Source organism: Balaenoptera borealis (assembly GCF_965194805.1).
Source record: "Balaenoptera borealis genome assembly, chromosome: 12".
Lineage (NCBI taxonomy): Eukaryota > Metazoa > Chordata > Mammalia > Artiodactyla > Balaenopteridae > Balaenoptera > Balaenoptera borealis.
Genome location: NC_138869.1, coordinates 96,207,371 through 96,225,126, shown reverse-complemented (window position 1 = coordinate 96,225,126; position 17,756 = coordinate 96,207,371). Strand labels below are relative to the sequence as shown.

At 42.3% G+C, this 17,756-nt stretch overlaps 1 protein-coding gene and 1 pseudogene across 5 annotated transcripts in view; both read left to right on the top strand.

Annotated features, from left to right (window-relative positions):
- The first annotated feature begins 4,137 nt into the window (after positions 1-4,137).
- The window catches only part of STMND1 (stathmin domain containing 1), a 109,923-nt gene continuing 96,304 nt past the window's right edge, over positions 4,138-17,756 (top strand). For all 4 annotated transcript variants that reach the window (XM_082345433.1, XM_082345432.1, XM_082345435.1 and 1 more), the window contains exon 1: positions 4,138-6,499. In XM_082345433.1, coding sequence (XP_082201559.1) covers positions 6,197-6,499 — 303 coding nt within the window. In that variant the 5' untranslated portion in view covers positions 4,138-6,196. The remainder of the gene's footprint in view (positions 6,500-17,756) is intronic.
- LOC309607172 (actin-like protein 6A pseudogene) lies at positions 6,776-14,564 on the top strand (annotated as a pseudogene). The gene has a single exon. The product of its transcript is annotated as an actin-like protein 6A pseudogene (transcript).

Sequence of the window (17,756 nt, the reverse complement as noted above, 5' to 3'; positions counted from 1 at the left end):
CCACTATGAAAAAAAAAAAAAAAAAAGGGCAATGCTTGCTTTCGGTTGGTGGTAAACGACAAGTGATATTTGCACTCTTTTTTAAGAATTATTATTTTCCTAGAGCTTTGGGGCCTGATGCATGAGGGCTAGAGGGCAGTTGAACTGTCCTTGTGGGTCTAAAAATGAGATGTAAGCAAGCTTGTGGTTAAAAAAAAACCCAAAAAACGAATCTTGTTCAAAAGCTAGATTATCCAACAAAAATTGTTTTCTTCACTTGCAGTGACGTTAGTTTCATAAAGTTGTGGACTTTCAGTCAGAGTTTAGAATTTTACAACTTGACAATAAAAAAAATAGGTCAACCCTAAATGTCAAAATACAGTCTAAATCGTCTTAGCTGTCATGAATTTTGTAATTCCTGTGGGTGAGTGAAGCATTTTCCATGCCTATATATATATTTAGTTAGTTATATATTAAATATATGTATGTATATATATTAGGACGATTAAATATATAACCCAATAACCCTAGGAGGTAGGTATTATTGCTATCTCCTATTTTAAAGATGAGTACACTGAGATTTAGGAAGGTGAAATAATTTCCCAAGGTCAAAGGTTGATCTTCTCTGAAGCCCAGATTCTTCTCCCCTCTGCTCTTTGCAATGTGGCAAGCATTCCTATGCATATGAATAACTCCAAATGCTTCTTAAAAATGCAGATTCTGGGGCACCCATCTCGGAGATTCTGATCCAATGCGTTTGTTCGTATTGCTGGGAATCTGCATTTATGACAACATGCAGAGGTTATTCTGAAACAGATGCTACAGTACCTCACTTTGAGAATAGGTGCTCCAGGGGCTATTAAATATTCAGCATCCTCCTAGTCAAGTCCTTTTATTACAAGAGTGAGGAGCTGGCCCCCAGAGGTTAAACAACTTCCTGGAGGCCAGTCCACTACCGAGCCAGCTGGCCCAGCATTCTTTCCACCACATTCCAGTGGAGAAAAAATTCAAGTCTCTTAGAAAGCTTTGTTCTCCCCCTAGTCTTTCAGTTCTGCAAGCAGCCAAACTCCCCTAGAGCATCAAACAATATGTTCAAGGCCAGAGCGGAAAAATCACACCACTCATTCTGAAAGTCTCAGTGCTGTGTGCCCACGTATTGCCAAAATTGGAAGCAGTGAAAATCATTTAAATATTACTTTTCTTTAATTGTGAGAATATCAGTGTGTGAAAATTGCCATGTGTAACCTTAAGAGTTGTTACAGCTTTCTAAAAAGCGAGTTTGCCTTTCCAACTGCCATTCAGCAAGGACTGGTTCCCCTCTTACACATCCCCATTAAGCCCTCAGCACAGTCTTAGACCCACATAAGACCTAAAGATGGTTCAGAACTGGTTCTTAAGGGTAGATGTAAATGGGAGGCTTATAATTCTATGAGATTATCATGGCTACGTTTCCTGTGAAGCTGCCATTCACTGAGGTATTCCTCTGAGATTGGCATTTTCTCTCTGTATTTACCCAGTTTGTGTTGAATGAGCCAACATCGAGATTGGTGGCTTAATGCCAAGGTTTGGTAAACAATTGTTCCCCTGTTTGCGGGCTTATTCATTTATTTCTGAGTGTTCTCTGCCAGAATCTGTCCTATCAAGTCCCTTAGAGGGAGGCCTAAAATACGCTTGCACTCTGCATCTTAGGCAACTCCATTAATTCATCGCTGGTGTCATAGCAAGCTTTCGCACAGGGATTGCAAAAATCTCGATTATGCAAATGTGTTGTTGTGTATTTCTTAACAATATGCTGGTACAACTTGCCTTGACTCATAGTAGTTTTATCACACAACCGTTCACAGACAGATCCGTGAGGTTTCTAAATGTGCTTGGTTCTGTTACTGAGGCAACCTGCCCCAGTGGATTCCTCAGATATAAACTTCACATCTGAGCGACACAACGTGTGCGTGAAGGGGAGGACTGTTTTCCAGAAATACAATGTTTGGGTTGAAGCGTCTGACAAAGGGACGTGAAGAACCAGAACAATATGGGGTTTTTAAATTAGGTCTTTAAATTCAAGATGACACTCGAAATACCACCCTCTTTCTTACAATCTGGTGCTCTTTTTTCTTTTTCCAGAATCTACAAGCGTCCCTGCGCTAAGTCTCAGGATGCGAAACAGCTGAGCAGCACAGGGAACTTTTGTTCCCTACTCCAGAGCCAGCCTGTTGAACAGGGCGCCCCATGGAAGCAGGGGAGGGTTTTAGCAGTTGAATGAAGCCACTTAACAAAATGTTTCATGGGCCTGGGAGTCGTTAGTTAATGAGATAAATTCCCCTCGTATGGCAGCTATTTCCTGGGAGTTTTTGGCCCTTCTGGAAGCAGTACAAACTCTTTCAGGACGTTAGGGCTCCGCAGAATTATTTCATGCCCTTGTGGGAATTACTTTATCATTTTAAATCAGAGATCAGCAAACATTTTCCGTAAAAGGCCAGATAATAAATATCTTCAGCTATGTAAGCCATATGGTCTCTGTCACAACTATTCAACCCTGCCATTGTAGCAAAACAGCAGTCAGAGATAATATGTAAACGAATGGGAGTGTCTCTGTTCCAATAAAACTTTATTTACGGACAATGGAACTAGGATGTCATGTAATTTTCAGGAATTACTAATTAATGTTCTTTTTTTCCTATATTTTTTCAACCATTTAAAATCTATTCTTAGCTCACATGTCAGATAAAGACAGGCAGTGGGCCATAGTTTTCCCATCCTTGCTTTAAGCCAATTGACTGATAAAATAGAAATACCAACATAGTCATCAGCTTGCCTCATTTACCTAATCCTTAGCAAGCCCTCAAAAATGTCAGTTATTACTGAAATAATTAGTCAGTTGGGACACGTTTGGGAATGAAGGTCAGCACGTAATTTTTCTATGCATAGGAAGAATCCTGGTAAACTCAGTGGATTTGGTGGTGGGATCAGAATTGATTTCTCTGATGTCCCACTTCCTAGAAAAGCTTAGGGTCGGAATTAAAATTGTAGAGTTTTCAATGTGAACTCTGAAACCCCTTGGCTGCGTGTTACCAACCGCTGCCCCCACCAACCCCCGCCGCCCTGATCTACTAACCTTCCCAGTGCTGCGGGGAAACATGTCTGCTCTCTGGTTTGCCCGTCATCCCTGGAAGGGTAACTTTCAGAACAGACAGAAGAGGAAAAGCTACCTCCAGAGCTTGGGTGATGGCAAGTAAGGATTTTCTTTTCTTCTTCACTCTGAGCCACTAACTTGCAAAGATCCTTTCTCTACCAGGGAAGGGGATGAGAAGCTGGTGTGGCACTCAGGCCCCTAGTTGTAATTTTATGTGATAAAGGTGCTTCCTAGACGGAGGATACCTTGATAAAATGAGGCCAGTGTTTCTTTTCCTCTATGCTTGATTGTCTAATAAACTTCATTTGATTCTTCCCTGTCATTTTCCTCCTCGATTCTTTCTCCTTCCTCCCATTTTTCCTTTCTCCTTTCTGCCTTTTGAAGTCATGATTTGATATTCTGACGAGTTCTACACCCTTCCCACTCCAAGTGTGACCCTCTGCAAAAAGCGACAGAACCATTGGGAGCTTTTCAGAAATGTGGGATTTGCGGTCACCCCCAAACCTACTGAATCATAATCTGCATTTTAACAAGATCTCCAGGGTGTGCACTGTAAAGTTTGAGAGGCCCAAGCCCTTACAATACCTTCATCGCTCCAGAGAAACAAAAGCTCAAGACAAACCTCAGGCTTAAATAGATTCCAGAGGGAAGTAAAAACTTGACCTTCCGGAGATTATTCATACGTGAGGAGAAAAATGGAGAGTGGTAGTCAAACTTTAAAGTGAGCAAGTGACAGCCCTGCTTGGGTGAGTCTCGAAGGATTTTTCCCTCTAGCAGTCATCCAGGTGGAAACAGGATGTCCAAGACCAGAACAGGACAGTTAAGGACACAGAGCCTGGAGCCTTAGAATAGCGCCCCAGCTCCAGTGAAGGGAGATGTGGAAATGATACCAGCACACATTCTGTGGCTCAGGCTGGGGGTAACAGAGGCCACTTCACTGCAGAGAGAGGTCAGAGGATGGTGAAGAGGGCAGAGGCATTCCTTGGCATTCTGGAATAAACAGTGTGCTCTCTGGGGAGGGGGGAGGGGGGAGGGGGGCTGAGGAGAAAGCCTTTGATTTGTAGCATTTACCAGTTTTCATGGTGTACATAGTCCTACCTTGGCTGATTTTAAACTATCAGCATGGTAGTGGTGGAGTTGGGAAGAGACACACAGTAGCACACCATACAGATACAAGAGATGTCAATAAACTCAGAAACGTAGTAAGTCGTAATAATTAGAAACTGATTAAAATAACTTCCTCTTCTTCAATTAGAAACTGAGGAGTTGTACTTATTACCTTTGTTTTTAATATAACTAATTTAATTGTGAGTTTATATAATTTAATTTTTAGTTATGGCTGTGTTGAACAACTAGGTCCAAATATTCCCGAGAATTGGCTCTCAGGAGACAGTACAAGCAGGCTCCAGCACATACCTTTAAAAAGGGCATTTTTCTACGTAGAGGGGTGGGATAGGGAGGGTGGGAGGCAGACGCAAGAGGGAGGAGATATGGGGATATATGTCTATGTATAGCTGATTCACTTTTTTATAAAGCAGAAACTAACACACCGTTGTAAAGCAATTATACTCCAATAAAGATGTTAAAAAAAAACGGGCATTTTTCACAACTTTGGACTGTAAATGATAGGATGCCTCAAAAGATAGCTGCACAACACATTTGGGTATCATTCATTCACACTGATGTCCTAGCAAACCTCTGTTCACAGATTGTCTTCAAAGGAAAAAAAAAATGATCTGCAGTATTTCACTCTTACAGTTCATCCTACAAACTTCCGTCAAACTTTCTCAAGAACGTTTTATAGGTGTCCTCTGAATTGAGTTCTAGTTGAGAATTTTTCAGTTTCCAACTGGAACATTTCATGTGACTTATTACACCCATGAGTTAACACTTTCAGAGGTGTTCCCAAAACACCATTTTAGCCTGGTTTCAACTCTTCATTCACAAATTTTTAATGTCTGTCGCTCAACAATCATAACGCCTTGGCTTGAGTTTCATCTCATCTTTCCTTTTCTTCAATTTTAGCCAAAGGAAAATCGACAGGCAGCATCCTCACAGCAGAAAGGAGAGGGAGTGAAATGAGCTTAAATGGTATAAAGCAAATAATCAGCTTCCTATAACAGAGCTGACCATTAATTTCCTTAGCAGGATCCAGAACTTTTAGGACATTTCCAAGAATCCTTTCTCGTATTTTCCTGGTGTTACGGATACACGGGACAGAGTGAGGCCACCTGATTCCTCATTCCAGCTCCCTCATTAACTGCCTCCCACCTCCCCGTCTACGTCACTCAACCTCACTGAGCCTAAGTTTGCAGCCTGTAAAATAAGGGGCTGGTAGGTAATGTCTAGATCCCTTTCAGCTTTTTAAAAAAAAAATTTATTCTGGAAAATAAAAATTAATTGGAAATAGGATAAAAAGAAAAAAAAATCCAGGAAGGAACAACTTGTTGCTCATTTGGGCAGTCCGCCTGGTCTGCCTTTCTTTGATGGATGCCACCGTTTTAACTCTCTGAGAGAAATATGCACACCCATCCACCCGCTTTCCTTACAAGGTAACAGCTCATAAAATGCTCCTTCCATAAAATTGATTTGCATGACCCATTTCGCGGCTGCTGAGCCGTCTATGATCCTAAAAGTCTGGTTTTCTTCACTGAGTGGGCTTCTGTTTGCGTGACCGTCCCCTCCAGGGTCTCCCTGCACCACTGCCGTCTGCTGCCAGCCGGGCCGCCGCCACCGTCCACCTGTCCTCAAGCGCTGCTTCCGCCGGTGGGACTCCTACGGTCGCCTTCCTCGCAACCTCCTTCTACACAGTCCCCACGGGGTCTGTAGCCCCAAAGCCAACAGCTTGGGCGCCCGGCTCAGGCAGCAGGGGTGGGGACGTGCCCCACGATGCCTTGGAAAGGAAAAAAAAAGAGGTCCCCGCAAGATGCTGGCGCCTAGGGTACTTTTAAAACCAACGTGGCGAGGCAGCGGTCTCTCCCCTCACTAGGCTCGGGAGAGGGCACCCCAGGTGTCCCTTAAACGCCTCCGACCTTCCAGGTCCGGGTTACAAAAGTCCCATTGCCGCCCAGGTCCTAGGTCCGAGTGATGAGGTTTACCGTGGCGACGGTTCCGGGCCACGGCCCTGGTGTCGAGCGCCTCCTGCCGAGCCTTTACGTGCGCGAGGCGGGAGAGGCTGGAGTCGCGGAGGGCGGCGGGGGGAGGAGCAGCGCGCGGGGCCGAAACGCACGGGCGCCGGGGGCGCGGCGAGGAGCGCTCGAGGGGACGTACGGGGCGGCCCGGCTCGAGCAGCGGCGCGCGGTGCGCGCCATGGGCTGCGGACCTTCCCAGGCCGCTGCTGAACAGAGACGTGTGCCCGCGCCTCAGAAGGGCTGGGAAGAGGGATTCAAGGTAAAAACAAAGAGACAAACGGGAAGAAAGTCTTTTACCCGGTAGGCCTGGCGATTCCCACGCTTGGAGGCGGCTGGAGCGGCGTCTGGGGCGGCTCACAGCCCGCCTGCTTGGCCGACGGGCAATGGGTGGGCCGGGAGGGAGCGGCTTTCTTCTGGGGCCGCTTAACTGCTGTCTTAACCAGGTCTCGTGCTGCTACAGGACTAGCTTTTGTGTTTCAAGAGCCCGCGAAGGTGGTCGCACCCCAGGGCAGAGGTAGGAATAACGGGAGGAGCGGGGCGTTCGGCGCAGAGCTGGGTTGGTGGTGGTTCGCAGGGGAAGGTGAGAGTTCCTGGGAGCCGCCATATAATATTGGCTTCCGGAAAGTGGGCCCTTTGGGAGTTCCTTAGCGCTGGAAGAGATCTTAGCAGCCGTCTGGCTGAGCCCTCGCGCTGCTCTCAAGAGGATCTAGAAGCCCAGAGAGGTGGACGACTTGCCCGAGGCACCACAGCTCGTTTGGGGGGGCAGAGAGCTGGAGATAGAACCTAATTGTCAAGAGTCTCGTCCCAGGACTCTGCCCCCTCTCCCTCAAGGTTGCATCTCCCGTAATTCTTCTGGAGAAACGAATAGGCGCTTTTTTCTAGGGTAGTGTATGGAGGGATGGGCTGGGGGAGGCGGAAATGCGGTCCATGATTCTTTACATCCTCACCACCAGGGCGAGATTCCACAAACAGAACTAGGGACCCACAAAGGTTCCTTCCGGAGCGGTTACCCAAAGACAGTGTTACCATATAATTTATCATCAAAAGCAGAATACTCTTAAGAATGGAAGGGAACCCTATTAATAACTTTGCCCAGACAATCTGATATAAGCCCATACTGTATGCCGCAAAGCAAGACTTAAGGTCACCCCTCCTGAAGCGCGTTTTTGGACCTGCAGTTTAAAGAGCACACACTTTTTCTCAGCAGGTGATGGGCAAGACATTCTTCAGTATCAGTTACAGCACCTACTGTGTGTGAATCCATCAAAAACAAACCAGAGGCAGCTAAAGGCTGGGACTCAGTCTTAGTCCCTGGTGCCCTGGGGGATGCCTGTCCCCAGATGCCCACCCATCTCAACATTGTTTTCTGCTTTCCATCCCAACCGCCACTGTCTGCCTTTAGGGCCCTATTACCTATTATTGGGTCTTTCTGCCTCTCCCATCACCACCCTGACCAGGCCGTCTTGCTAAGAAAAAAACTCCCTGCAGTGTGCAAAAGTTTACATTTGGTCCTACCCATCTCTCTAATGTCATCCTCTGCTCCCCAGGCACTCTCATTCGTGGACCCTCAGGTCTGCCAAGCCAAGAGCCTGCAGTGCTCAGTTCCTCCAGGCTTCCTCACGCTCCGTGCCTTTCCCCATGCCATTCCCTCTTCCTGGAATGCCCTCCCTGGGCCCCATTTCCCGTCCGCCTCATGAACTCCTACTTCTCCTGTCAGCGCTGAGCCCAAGCACCACTGCCCAAATACTCTGGTGCTCCCTTATCACGTGGTAAATGTTTGTATAAAGCTCCTTCTCCCTAATAGGTTTATGGGCTTCTTGGGAGCAATTTGGTCATCTTTGTTATTATTCATCACTGCTGTGGAGTAACATTAAGACTGCTTTTTTTCCCCTCTCCTTTTCCAAAAAATAATGTGATTTTAAAGTACTAATCCATTTTGCTTTTCCTTTTCTGTGCAAAAATCTTTTAAAATTTATTTTACTGGCATGATTACATATAAGACTTCACTAGAAGAAAATTTTCACTATTTGAGTTTGTTTTCTGGCCATTATCATTTGTCCCATTTCATGGTTATTACTGAAAATAATTTTGTTGTATAAAGAAGGAGTGCTAAAAAGCAATCCTCTCCAAGTGTCAAATGCACTAGGTCCCTTTGGGCCAAGCATCTCAAGGCCTGGGAGGGGTTTGGGTTTCTTCCTGAATTTCTTTGCTTGGATTTTGTTACAAGACTCCTAATTAGTCTCCCTGGGTGCTTCCTTAATGACCAGCCTTCACCTGCCCTGCAGCTCCAGTCTTCCACGTGACCTCCAGTCTTCCACGTGACCTCCAGAGGGATCGTTCTAAAATAAAATCTGATTATGTCAGTTCTCTGCTGAAAAAAAGTCAGTGACCCACTAGGTAGACACACCAACCAATGGTCAAGAATGTGACTACCTAGGTTTGATTTGTGGATTCACCACTTGTTAGTTGTGTGACTTCGGTTAAGTCATTTGACCTCTCTGTGCCCTGGCTTCCTTATCTGTAAAATGAGGGTAATAATAGTTATTTTATAGAGTTGTGAGGATTAAATGAATTGAGTTCACATTAAGTGCTCATACCAAAGCTTGGCACAGAATAAGCACTTAATATTAATTATTACAATCAATCTTATTAACATTATTTATGTGAGATAAAATCCTAAGTTCTTAGCGTGCCTTACTAGCGACTCTCGAGCTGACGCCTGTCAAATTCTCCAGTTTCATCTCTCCTTTCTCTCCGATTCTGGTCAGACCTCACCACGTGTTCCCCAACCCCATTCTGTTCCTGCCTCTGTGCCCTTGCACCTGTTCTCTTTCCTTCAGACCTTTCCTTCTTTGTCTTCCTGGACCACAGGCAAATATGCCCCCAGGTTTCAATATGAGTCAAGAGCACTCTTCGCAGTCCCCCTGCCCCTGCCCCTGCCCCCATGCTGGCGGAGTGGACCTTACACCTTCTCCTATCATATTTCAGAACCTTTCATTGTACTTATTTGTTTCCATGCTTGCCTGCCAACCTAAGCTGTTACTGAGGAAAAGAACTGCTTTTTGTCTGTGTGTCTCCAGTGCTCGCTGCGGTGCTTGGTGCAGAGCAGACATTAACGAATGTTTCTTGGGTTGCTGCGTGTCCCTCCCAGCATCTTCCTGTCTCCTAGTAGCATAACTAGACTAATGACAGTCAGCAAGGAGGAAATTTCGTATTAAAATAACCTGAAAATAGACTCAGAGTTGACTCACGTCTGTACCTCTCTTTCCCTACCCCAAGCATTTGACTTTGGAAATCTGATCTGGGAAAAGTATGATTGTTAATTAAACACTCTCAGGCTATCAGCACAGTACTTTTTGCTACCTTCATAAATGCATAGGGCTGAGAGTTCACTAGTTCGGCAGTGTCTTTTAAATGAGATGAACATGTTTGCTTGCATGAAATATGTATGTTTCTTAGCGGCACGACTTCAAAGTATTCTGAATCAAACTTCTTGAGATCTGCCTCCAGAGTTTCTGTTCACTCTCCCTTAAAGTGGAAAGAGGACATGGTAATAAAATAATGCATAATAAGGAAAGCATGGGAAACTTTTCTTAGTTGGAGAAATGCTCTTCTTCTGTGTGATTAACTCAAAGTGTCTCGCTTAATATAAAAGGGGAGAGACTAGATTGGAATAGATGATCTCTAAGTATCCTTCACAGTTTTCCCCTAAACTTTGACAAGAAAATTCTTGTTTGTCGTCAGTAAAAGGGGCTAACTTTTAAAGTGCAATTAAAAAAATATATATATATACACATTGTAAAGCAATTATACTCCAATAAAGATGTTAAAATATGAATATATATATATTTCTGTTTGGTTTTTGGAGGGTTGCTATTTATTATTACATTTGTTTGAAGTAAACTAGAAAAAAATCAAAATTTGATGAGAAAATTCTTCCTATATGTCTACGGACAAATATATTTATAAAATGCATCTGCCAATAATTTGATTTAAGAAGGTTTCAGCTCCAGGGAGCCTTGACAAATGACTCCCTCCCTCCAAGCTGTTTGGCAAATTTGTTTCCCCAAAGCTTTAGAACACAACATATAATACTGCCAAACCAACCAACCAACGAACCAACAAAACACCTTTCGGTAGTTAAAAGTAATACCTTTTTCAGAATGCTGATAATTCCCATGCATAGCTGTTACCTTGGAATTCACAGTTTTTCAATTCTGTCTAAAATTTATCAATTTTTATCAAGACAATGAAGCATAAAATGAAATTGATACAAAATGTGGAAACATTGAATCTGTACTTCTGCTACAACTTCATCTCAAGGAAAAAATAAAACCTTCCACCCACCTCCCCACCCCCTTCCCCCGGTACCATTGCAGACAGACTTCTTATTGGTGTGAAAATATAAACTGCACGCATAGGTAGACCAGGAAAATTGTCTATGCCATATCCCTGTGAGGCATAGATCTAATTAATTTGTAAATATCTCTCATTTTTGGACTATGTCTATTCTCAAGTCTAGATTATGAAATTGGGTGTTATAATTTCCAGAATGTGTTGCACATAGATAAGATGTTTGAAAGACTTCTTGGTTTGTAAAAGAGAAAAACCTTAAATTTCTGCTCTGGAAACTGAAGGCTGGTGTATGTTCTTTTATGCTGGAAACTTGTGTTTCATTGGCTACAACTTAAGTTTTGGTCACTGACAGAGCTTGAAGGCAGACCATATCTAAATAAGCATAAATGGGAAAGTTCCTTGCTCAGGCCTGGATGAATTGCTTTGTTGAAACAATTGGGAGGTTGTTCACGGTTGTGGCATTTAAATCTATTCTGACTTGTAGTTGACACATTATCTTTGTGAAAAGCCACGTGTTAGACTGAAAACATTTAAGTTTGCTCTCAGTTCCAATATGGGCATTTTGTTTACTCTTGTTGTTAAATCAGTTCCCTGTTTCAGGATCTCCACTGGGAAATCTCAAATGGCAAAATTAGTCCCTGTGTGTAACTCAGTGCTTTACTAGGTTCAAAAAACGATGGATCTGCGAAACAAAGTGAACTCGTCAAAATAACTGTCTTACTATCACTGTAGATATTGGTTTTTAATAGTTCATTTGGAAAGAGGGACAATATGATCTTTACCTTCAGTGTGAACTGTGCGCCCCTAAAAGATAAATATCAGACATGGCCTCCTTCTCCTTTGTTATATAAAGTATATGTGTGTGTGTGTGTGTGTGTGTGTGTGTGTGTGTATGTATATATACTTCATATTTTATATATTTCGTATAACAAAGGAAAAGGAGGCCCTGTCTGATATGATTGTTATTATATAATAACATAGCATGTAATATGTAAAGACTCTTTTCCTGGGTCAGCTTACTATTCAGGGGCTGCATGGGCAGTAACTGAGTCTGTGGAGAAAGAGAAAAGCATGTAGATCCTCTCACACTTTCTCCTTGTGCTGAGTCATAGTACAGATCTGTTGAGTTTTTATTTGCTTACTTGTTTGTTTGTTCAGTTGGTTGGTTTTTCATATTTTCCCGTGTAGTTCTGAGCCACAGAACTAATTAACCATCAACACAATGAACTGATGTTGGTTTAGCCGGAGTGATCATGTTCTGCAAACAGGGTGATAAGCAATGCGAGTCTCCCTACGAACATGTGAGAATCGCTAATTGAATTCTGAGAACCCGAGGGTGACAGGGGCCCACAACCTAGCTATGGTGATTTCTCCTTAGCCTCTAAGGGAGCTTTGGAATGCTTCCAGAAAGTGGTCAGATGTGCTTAGATTTTTAAATTGGTATGATTTTTATTGTGAGAGTCCCAAGAGTTTCATGCCAGTGTCCTGGCTTTTTATTGTTTTCCTAAAGGGAATGTTTTCTGTTTAGTTCCTAGAGTCATAATTTAGAGCCAAAAGGGACCTCTCTCCTTTAAACTGAAGCTCTGAAAGGTCCGTTATCCACCTTTGTAATCTTTCGGGGCCCACCTCTTTCCCCCATTTTCACTGCCGCGGTCCTGGTTCATGCTTAATCCAGCCTCACCTGGACAACGGTAGTCATCGTAACTGCTCGCTCTGTTCTGTCCCATCCTTCCTTCTACTCCTGCCCTTTGCACGAACCCAAAAGTGATTTTTCTAAAAATCATACCTGATGCTTCTATTTTACATCCATGTGTAAAAATCCTACAAAAGATTCCTGTTGCCTTCAAAATAAAATGACATGTCTTTACCTGTCACAAAAGACTTTCCCACCTCAGCACCTACCGCTTTCTACCTCAGTCTATTTCTGCTAAACTGGAATAATTCAAGTTCCTCGGCGCACCATGTTGTTTCACACCCCATCTTTGTGTGTACTTTTTCCTGTGTCTAGAATGACCTTTTCTCCTTCCCCACTGGAAGCTCATTCATCAAGACCCAATCCAGGCATTTTCTCGTTGACACCATTCGTGACCCCCAACAAGACACACACGTGTATCCGTGTGACAAGGCTGTGCTGAAAAGAGTGGGAGTTGGAGGGTGGAGTCTTGAGGCCCTTTGAAGTTTCAGAGGAGAAGAAGATCACCCCTTGGGCCAAAACAGTGAAATCAGTAGACATTTTAAAAATAGCTAGAAAGGTGTGGACGCCGCTTTGTTGCCTGAGGCGGGTGGCGGTGGAAGTTAAGGGAGTTGGGGACCAGCGCTTTTCGGGACCCGCAGTCGCGGCCGTTGCAGTCACTTCGCCGGGTGGCCTTTAGCATAGGAGTCGCATCGATAGCAGCCATGAGCAGCAGGGTGTACGGGGGAGATGAAGTTGGAGCCCTTGTTTTTGACATTGGATCCTATACTGTGAAAGCTGGTTATGCTGGTGATGACCCTCCCAAGGTGGATTTCCCTACGGCTATTGGTATGGTGTAGAAAGAGATGATGGAAGTACATTGATGGAAATAGATGGTGATAAAGGCAAACAAAGCGGTCCCACCTATTACATAGATACGAATGCCCTGCGTGTTCCGAGAGAGAATACAGAGGCCATTCCACCACTGAAAAATGGGATGGTTGAAGATTGGGATAGTTTCCAGGCTATTTTGGCTCATACCTACAAAATGCATGTCAAATCAGAAGCCAGCCTGCATCCTGTTCTCATGTCAGAAGCACCATGGAATACCAGGGCAAAGAGAGAGAAACTGACAGAGTTAATGTTTGAACACTACAACATCCCTGCATTCTTCCTTTCCAAAACTGCTGTTTTGACAGCATTTGCTAATGGTCATTCTACTGGGCTTATCTTGGACAGTGGACCACTCATACCACTGCAGTTCCAGTTCACGATGGCTATGTCCTTCAACAAGGCATTGTAAAACCCCCTCTTGCTGGAGACTGTGTTACTATGCAGTGCAGAGAACTCTTCCAAGCAATGAATATAGAACTGATTGCTCCATATATGATTGCATCAAAAGAAGCTGTTTGTGAAGGATCTCCAGCAAACTGGAAGAGAAGAGAGAAGTTGCCACAGGTTACAAGGTCTTGGCACAATTACATGTGTCACTGTGTTATCCAGGATTTTCAAGGCTCAGTACTTCAAGTATCTGATTCAACTTACGATGAACAAGTAGCCGCACAGATGCCAACTGTTCATTATGAATTCCCCAATGACTACAACTGTGATTTTGGAGCAGAACGGTTAAAGATTCCTGAAGGATTATTTGACCCTTCCAATGTAAAGGGGTTATCAGGAAATACAATGCTGGGCGTCAGTCATGTTGTCACTACAAGTGTTGGAATGTGCGATGTTGATATCAGACCAGGTCTCTATGGCAGCATTATAGTGGCAGGAGGAAACACGCTAATACAGAGCTTTACTGACAGGTTGAATAGAGAACTCTCTCAGAAAACACCCCCAAGTATGTGGTTGAAACTGATTGCAAATAATACAACAGTGGAACTAAACAGAGGTTTAGTTCATGGATTGGTGGCTCCATTCTAGCTTCTTTGGGCACCTTTCAGCAGTTGTGGATTTCCAAACAAGAATATGAAGAAGGAGGGAAGCAGTGTGTAGAAAGGAAATGCCCTTGAGAAGAGTTCCCAAACCTCTACCTTCTATGTCACCTTATGTTTCATAGCTTTAGTATACTCAGGAAAAGAACAAACATCTTTTGTAGAATGTTTATACATTTTTGCATATTTCAGTTTCCACTTAAATTTTTTAAGGCTTTAACTGCCTCTATAAATTAAAATACGTTTGTGCTTTCCTTGAAATGCACTTATTCTTATTACAAGCATTTTATAATTTTGTATAAATGTCTATTTTCTCTAAATATTTTGCTTTCAGTAAAATGCTTTCCAACTCTGTTTAGTATATTACCAGTGGATTGGTAGAATTGCTTTTTATTGACTAGTAAAACTTATTGCCTATATTTTTTACCTTAAGCTTTTAAAATTAAATAAAAATTACTAGCCAAAAAAAAAAAATAGCTAGAAGACAATAGTCTGTAGAAGATGCTTATGTTCTTGCTTCTTCTAGGGATACTATAGAGGATTCCTCTGTTAAGTGTGTCTTAGATGGAGAAGAAGTTGGCTGATAACATCTACTAGAGGCCTTGACTTCCATTGAATGAGAAGTGGGAAAGAAAAGTTTTTCTGAACATATTAATTTACTTCCTTTCAAAATAAATGACAGTTCTTTAAATCAAGTTAATTTAGCTTTATGAAAGACTCCTTATATTTTCCTTCTTTTACTGTGGAATTATGAAAAATTTGACATGGACCAGCATTTTGGAGTTGGTGGTTTACTAAATCACCTATAAGCCCCTTTTATGCTGTGTTTGAGCCTATTTACAAGCAGTGAAACTGTGGTATGAAGAAATAGACATCCTTAAAAGGAGAAGGTGGGATTGTAAGTCAGTGCAGGATTTATAGAAGGCCCTCTGGAAACACATATTAATATAAAATGTATATATCCTCTGACTCAGCAGGTCCACATCTAGGAATTTATTCTCATAAAAGGATTGGGTGAGTTCACACTGATGTATATGCACAGATATTATAGCATTTCTGTTTATTATATTGAGAAGTTAGAAACCTAGATGTCCTTCAGTAGGAATTGGTTAAATAAGTTGTGGTTTAGTTACGTAATGGACTGCAATGCAATCGTCAAATAAACAACTACTCTCACCATTAAATAGAATGAGATAGACCTATATGTATTGACATAGGTAAATGTCTCTGATATATAATAGTTATAGAAAAAAAGGTTACAGAAATATATCACTTAATATATAATCTGATTTCTTTTGTTTTTTAAACAGCTTTATTGAAATGTAATCCACATATATTGATACAATTCATCCATTGAAATGCACAATTCACAACCATCACCACAAGCTAATTTTGGGACACTTTTGTCCCCCTAAAAGGAACCACTATCCATTGGCAGCCAACAGGCATTTCCTGAGAAACCACTAAATCCGCCTTCTGTTTCTATTAATCTGCCTCTTCTGAACATGTCATGTAAATGGAATGATCTTTGTTACTGGCTTCTTTCACTTAGTATAATGTTGTCAGGTGTCACCTGTATTGTAGCGTGTATCAGTACTTCATTGCTTTTTATTGCCAAATAATATTCCTTGGTATGGATAGGCCACATTTAATTTATCTCATCATCAGTTGGTGGACATTTGGGTTGTTTCCACTTTTTAGATATTTGAATACTAACTATGAATATTTGTGTGCAAGATTTTGTATGAACAGACGTTTTCATTTTGCTTGGGTATATACTTAGGGGTGGAATTTCTGGGTTATCTGGTAACTCTATGTTAAGAGGAAATTTTTGAGGAACTCTCAAATCATTTTCCAAAGTGGCTGCACCATTTTACATTCCCACAGCACTGTACATGAGTTCCAATTTTTCCACATCCTTGACAACACTTCTTATGATGTATCTTTTTCATGATAGTCATCTTTGTGTGAAGTGATATCTCACTGTGGTTTTGATTTACATCTCCCTAATGACCAATGATATTGAACATCTTTTCATATGCTTACTGGCCAATTCCAATTTATTTTTAAAGATTATAGTTATATAATCAAACATATTTGGGAAGTTATATACTAAGATGTCAATAATGCTTCTGTCTAGGGAATGGTCTTTCTTATTTTCTGCTGTGTTTCTATATCAGTCAGGGTTTTACCAAAGAATCAGAACCAGTAGGATGGATGAACAGGTAGATAAATAGATGTATTATAAGGAATTGGCTTATGCAATTATAAGGGCTGGCAAAGCAAGTCCAAGATCCATACAATAGAATAGGTGGTCCAGAAAGCTAGGCTGGAGCTGAAGCTGCATCTACAGAATTCCTTCTCCCTCAGAGAAACCTCGGTTCTACTCTTAAGGCCTTCAACTGATTGGATGAGGCCCACCCAGATTATTTGAGGATCATTTCCTTTACTTAAAGTCAACTAATTGTAGATGTTAACCACATCTACCAAATACCATAACAGCAAAGCCTAGATTAGTGTTTGATTGAAACAAAAACAATAATGGTAGTTTCATTTTTAAAAAGGCTTTTATGAAATTGAGTTATTTGTAGTGAGGTGGATGGACCTAGAGTCTGTCATACAGAGTGAAGTAAGTCAGAAAGGGAAAAACAAATACCATATGCTGACACTTGTATATGGAATCTAGGGGGGAAAAAATGGTTCTGAAGAACCTATGGGCAGGACAGGAATAAAGACACAGACCTACTAGAGAATGGACTTGAGGACACGGGGAGGGGGAAGGGTAAGCTGGGACGAAGTGAGAGAGTGGCATGGACATATATACACTACCAAATGTAAAACAGATAGCTAGTGGGAAGCAGCCACATAGCACAGGGAGATCAGCTCGGTGCTTTGTGACCACCTAGAGGGGTGGGATAGGGAGGGTGGGAGGGAGAAGCAAGAGGGAGGGGATATGGGGATATATGTATACATATAGCTGATTCACTTTGTTATAAAGCAGAAACTAACACACCATTGTAAAGCAATTATACTCCAATAAAGATGTTAAAAAAATAAATAAATAAAAAGGTTTTATACATAGCAGTATCTTTACTTTTCACATTTGGTGATTAAACTTGTTCATCTTGGTATCCTCCAGAATACTCAGCATAATAGCTTGAACCTGGTAGATCCCTATTAGTCACTGTGTTAGTTTCCTACTGCTGCTGTAACAAATTAACCTAAGTTTAGTGGCTTCAAACAACACAATTTTATTTCCTCACAGTTCTGGAGGTCAGAAGTCCAAAATTGGTTCCACTGGGCTAAAGTCAAGATGTTTGCAGGGCTGGTTCCTTTCAAAGGCTCTGAGGAGAGAATCTTTTTCCTCGATTTTTCCAGCTTCTAGAGCTGCATTCCTACGTTCCTCGGCTGGTGGCCCTTCCTGCATCTTCATTGCTGGTACTGCGGCGTCTCCAACTGTGTCCGTGCTTCTGACATCACAACACCATCTCCTTCTCTGTAATCAAATCTTCCTCTGCCTCCCTCTTCTAAGGACACCTGTGATTACA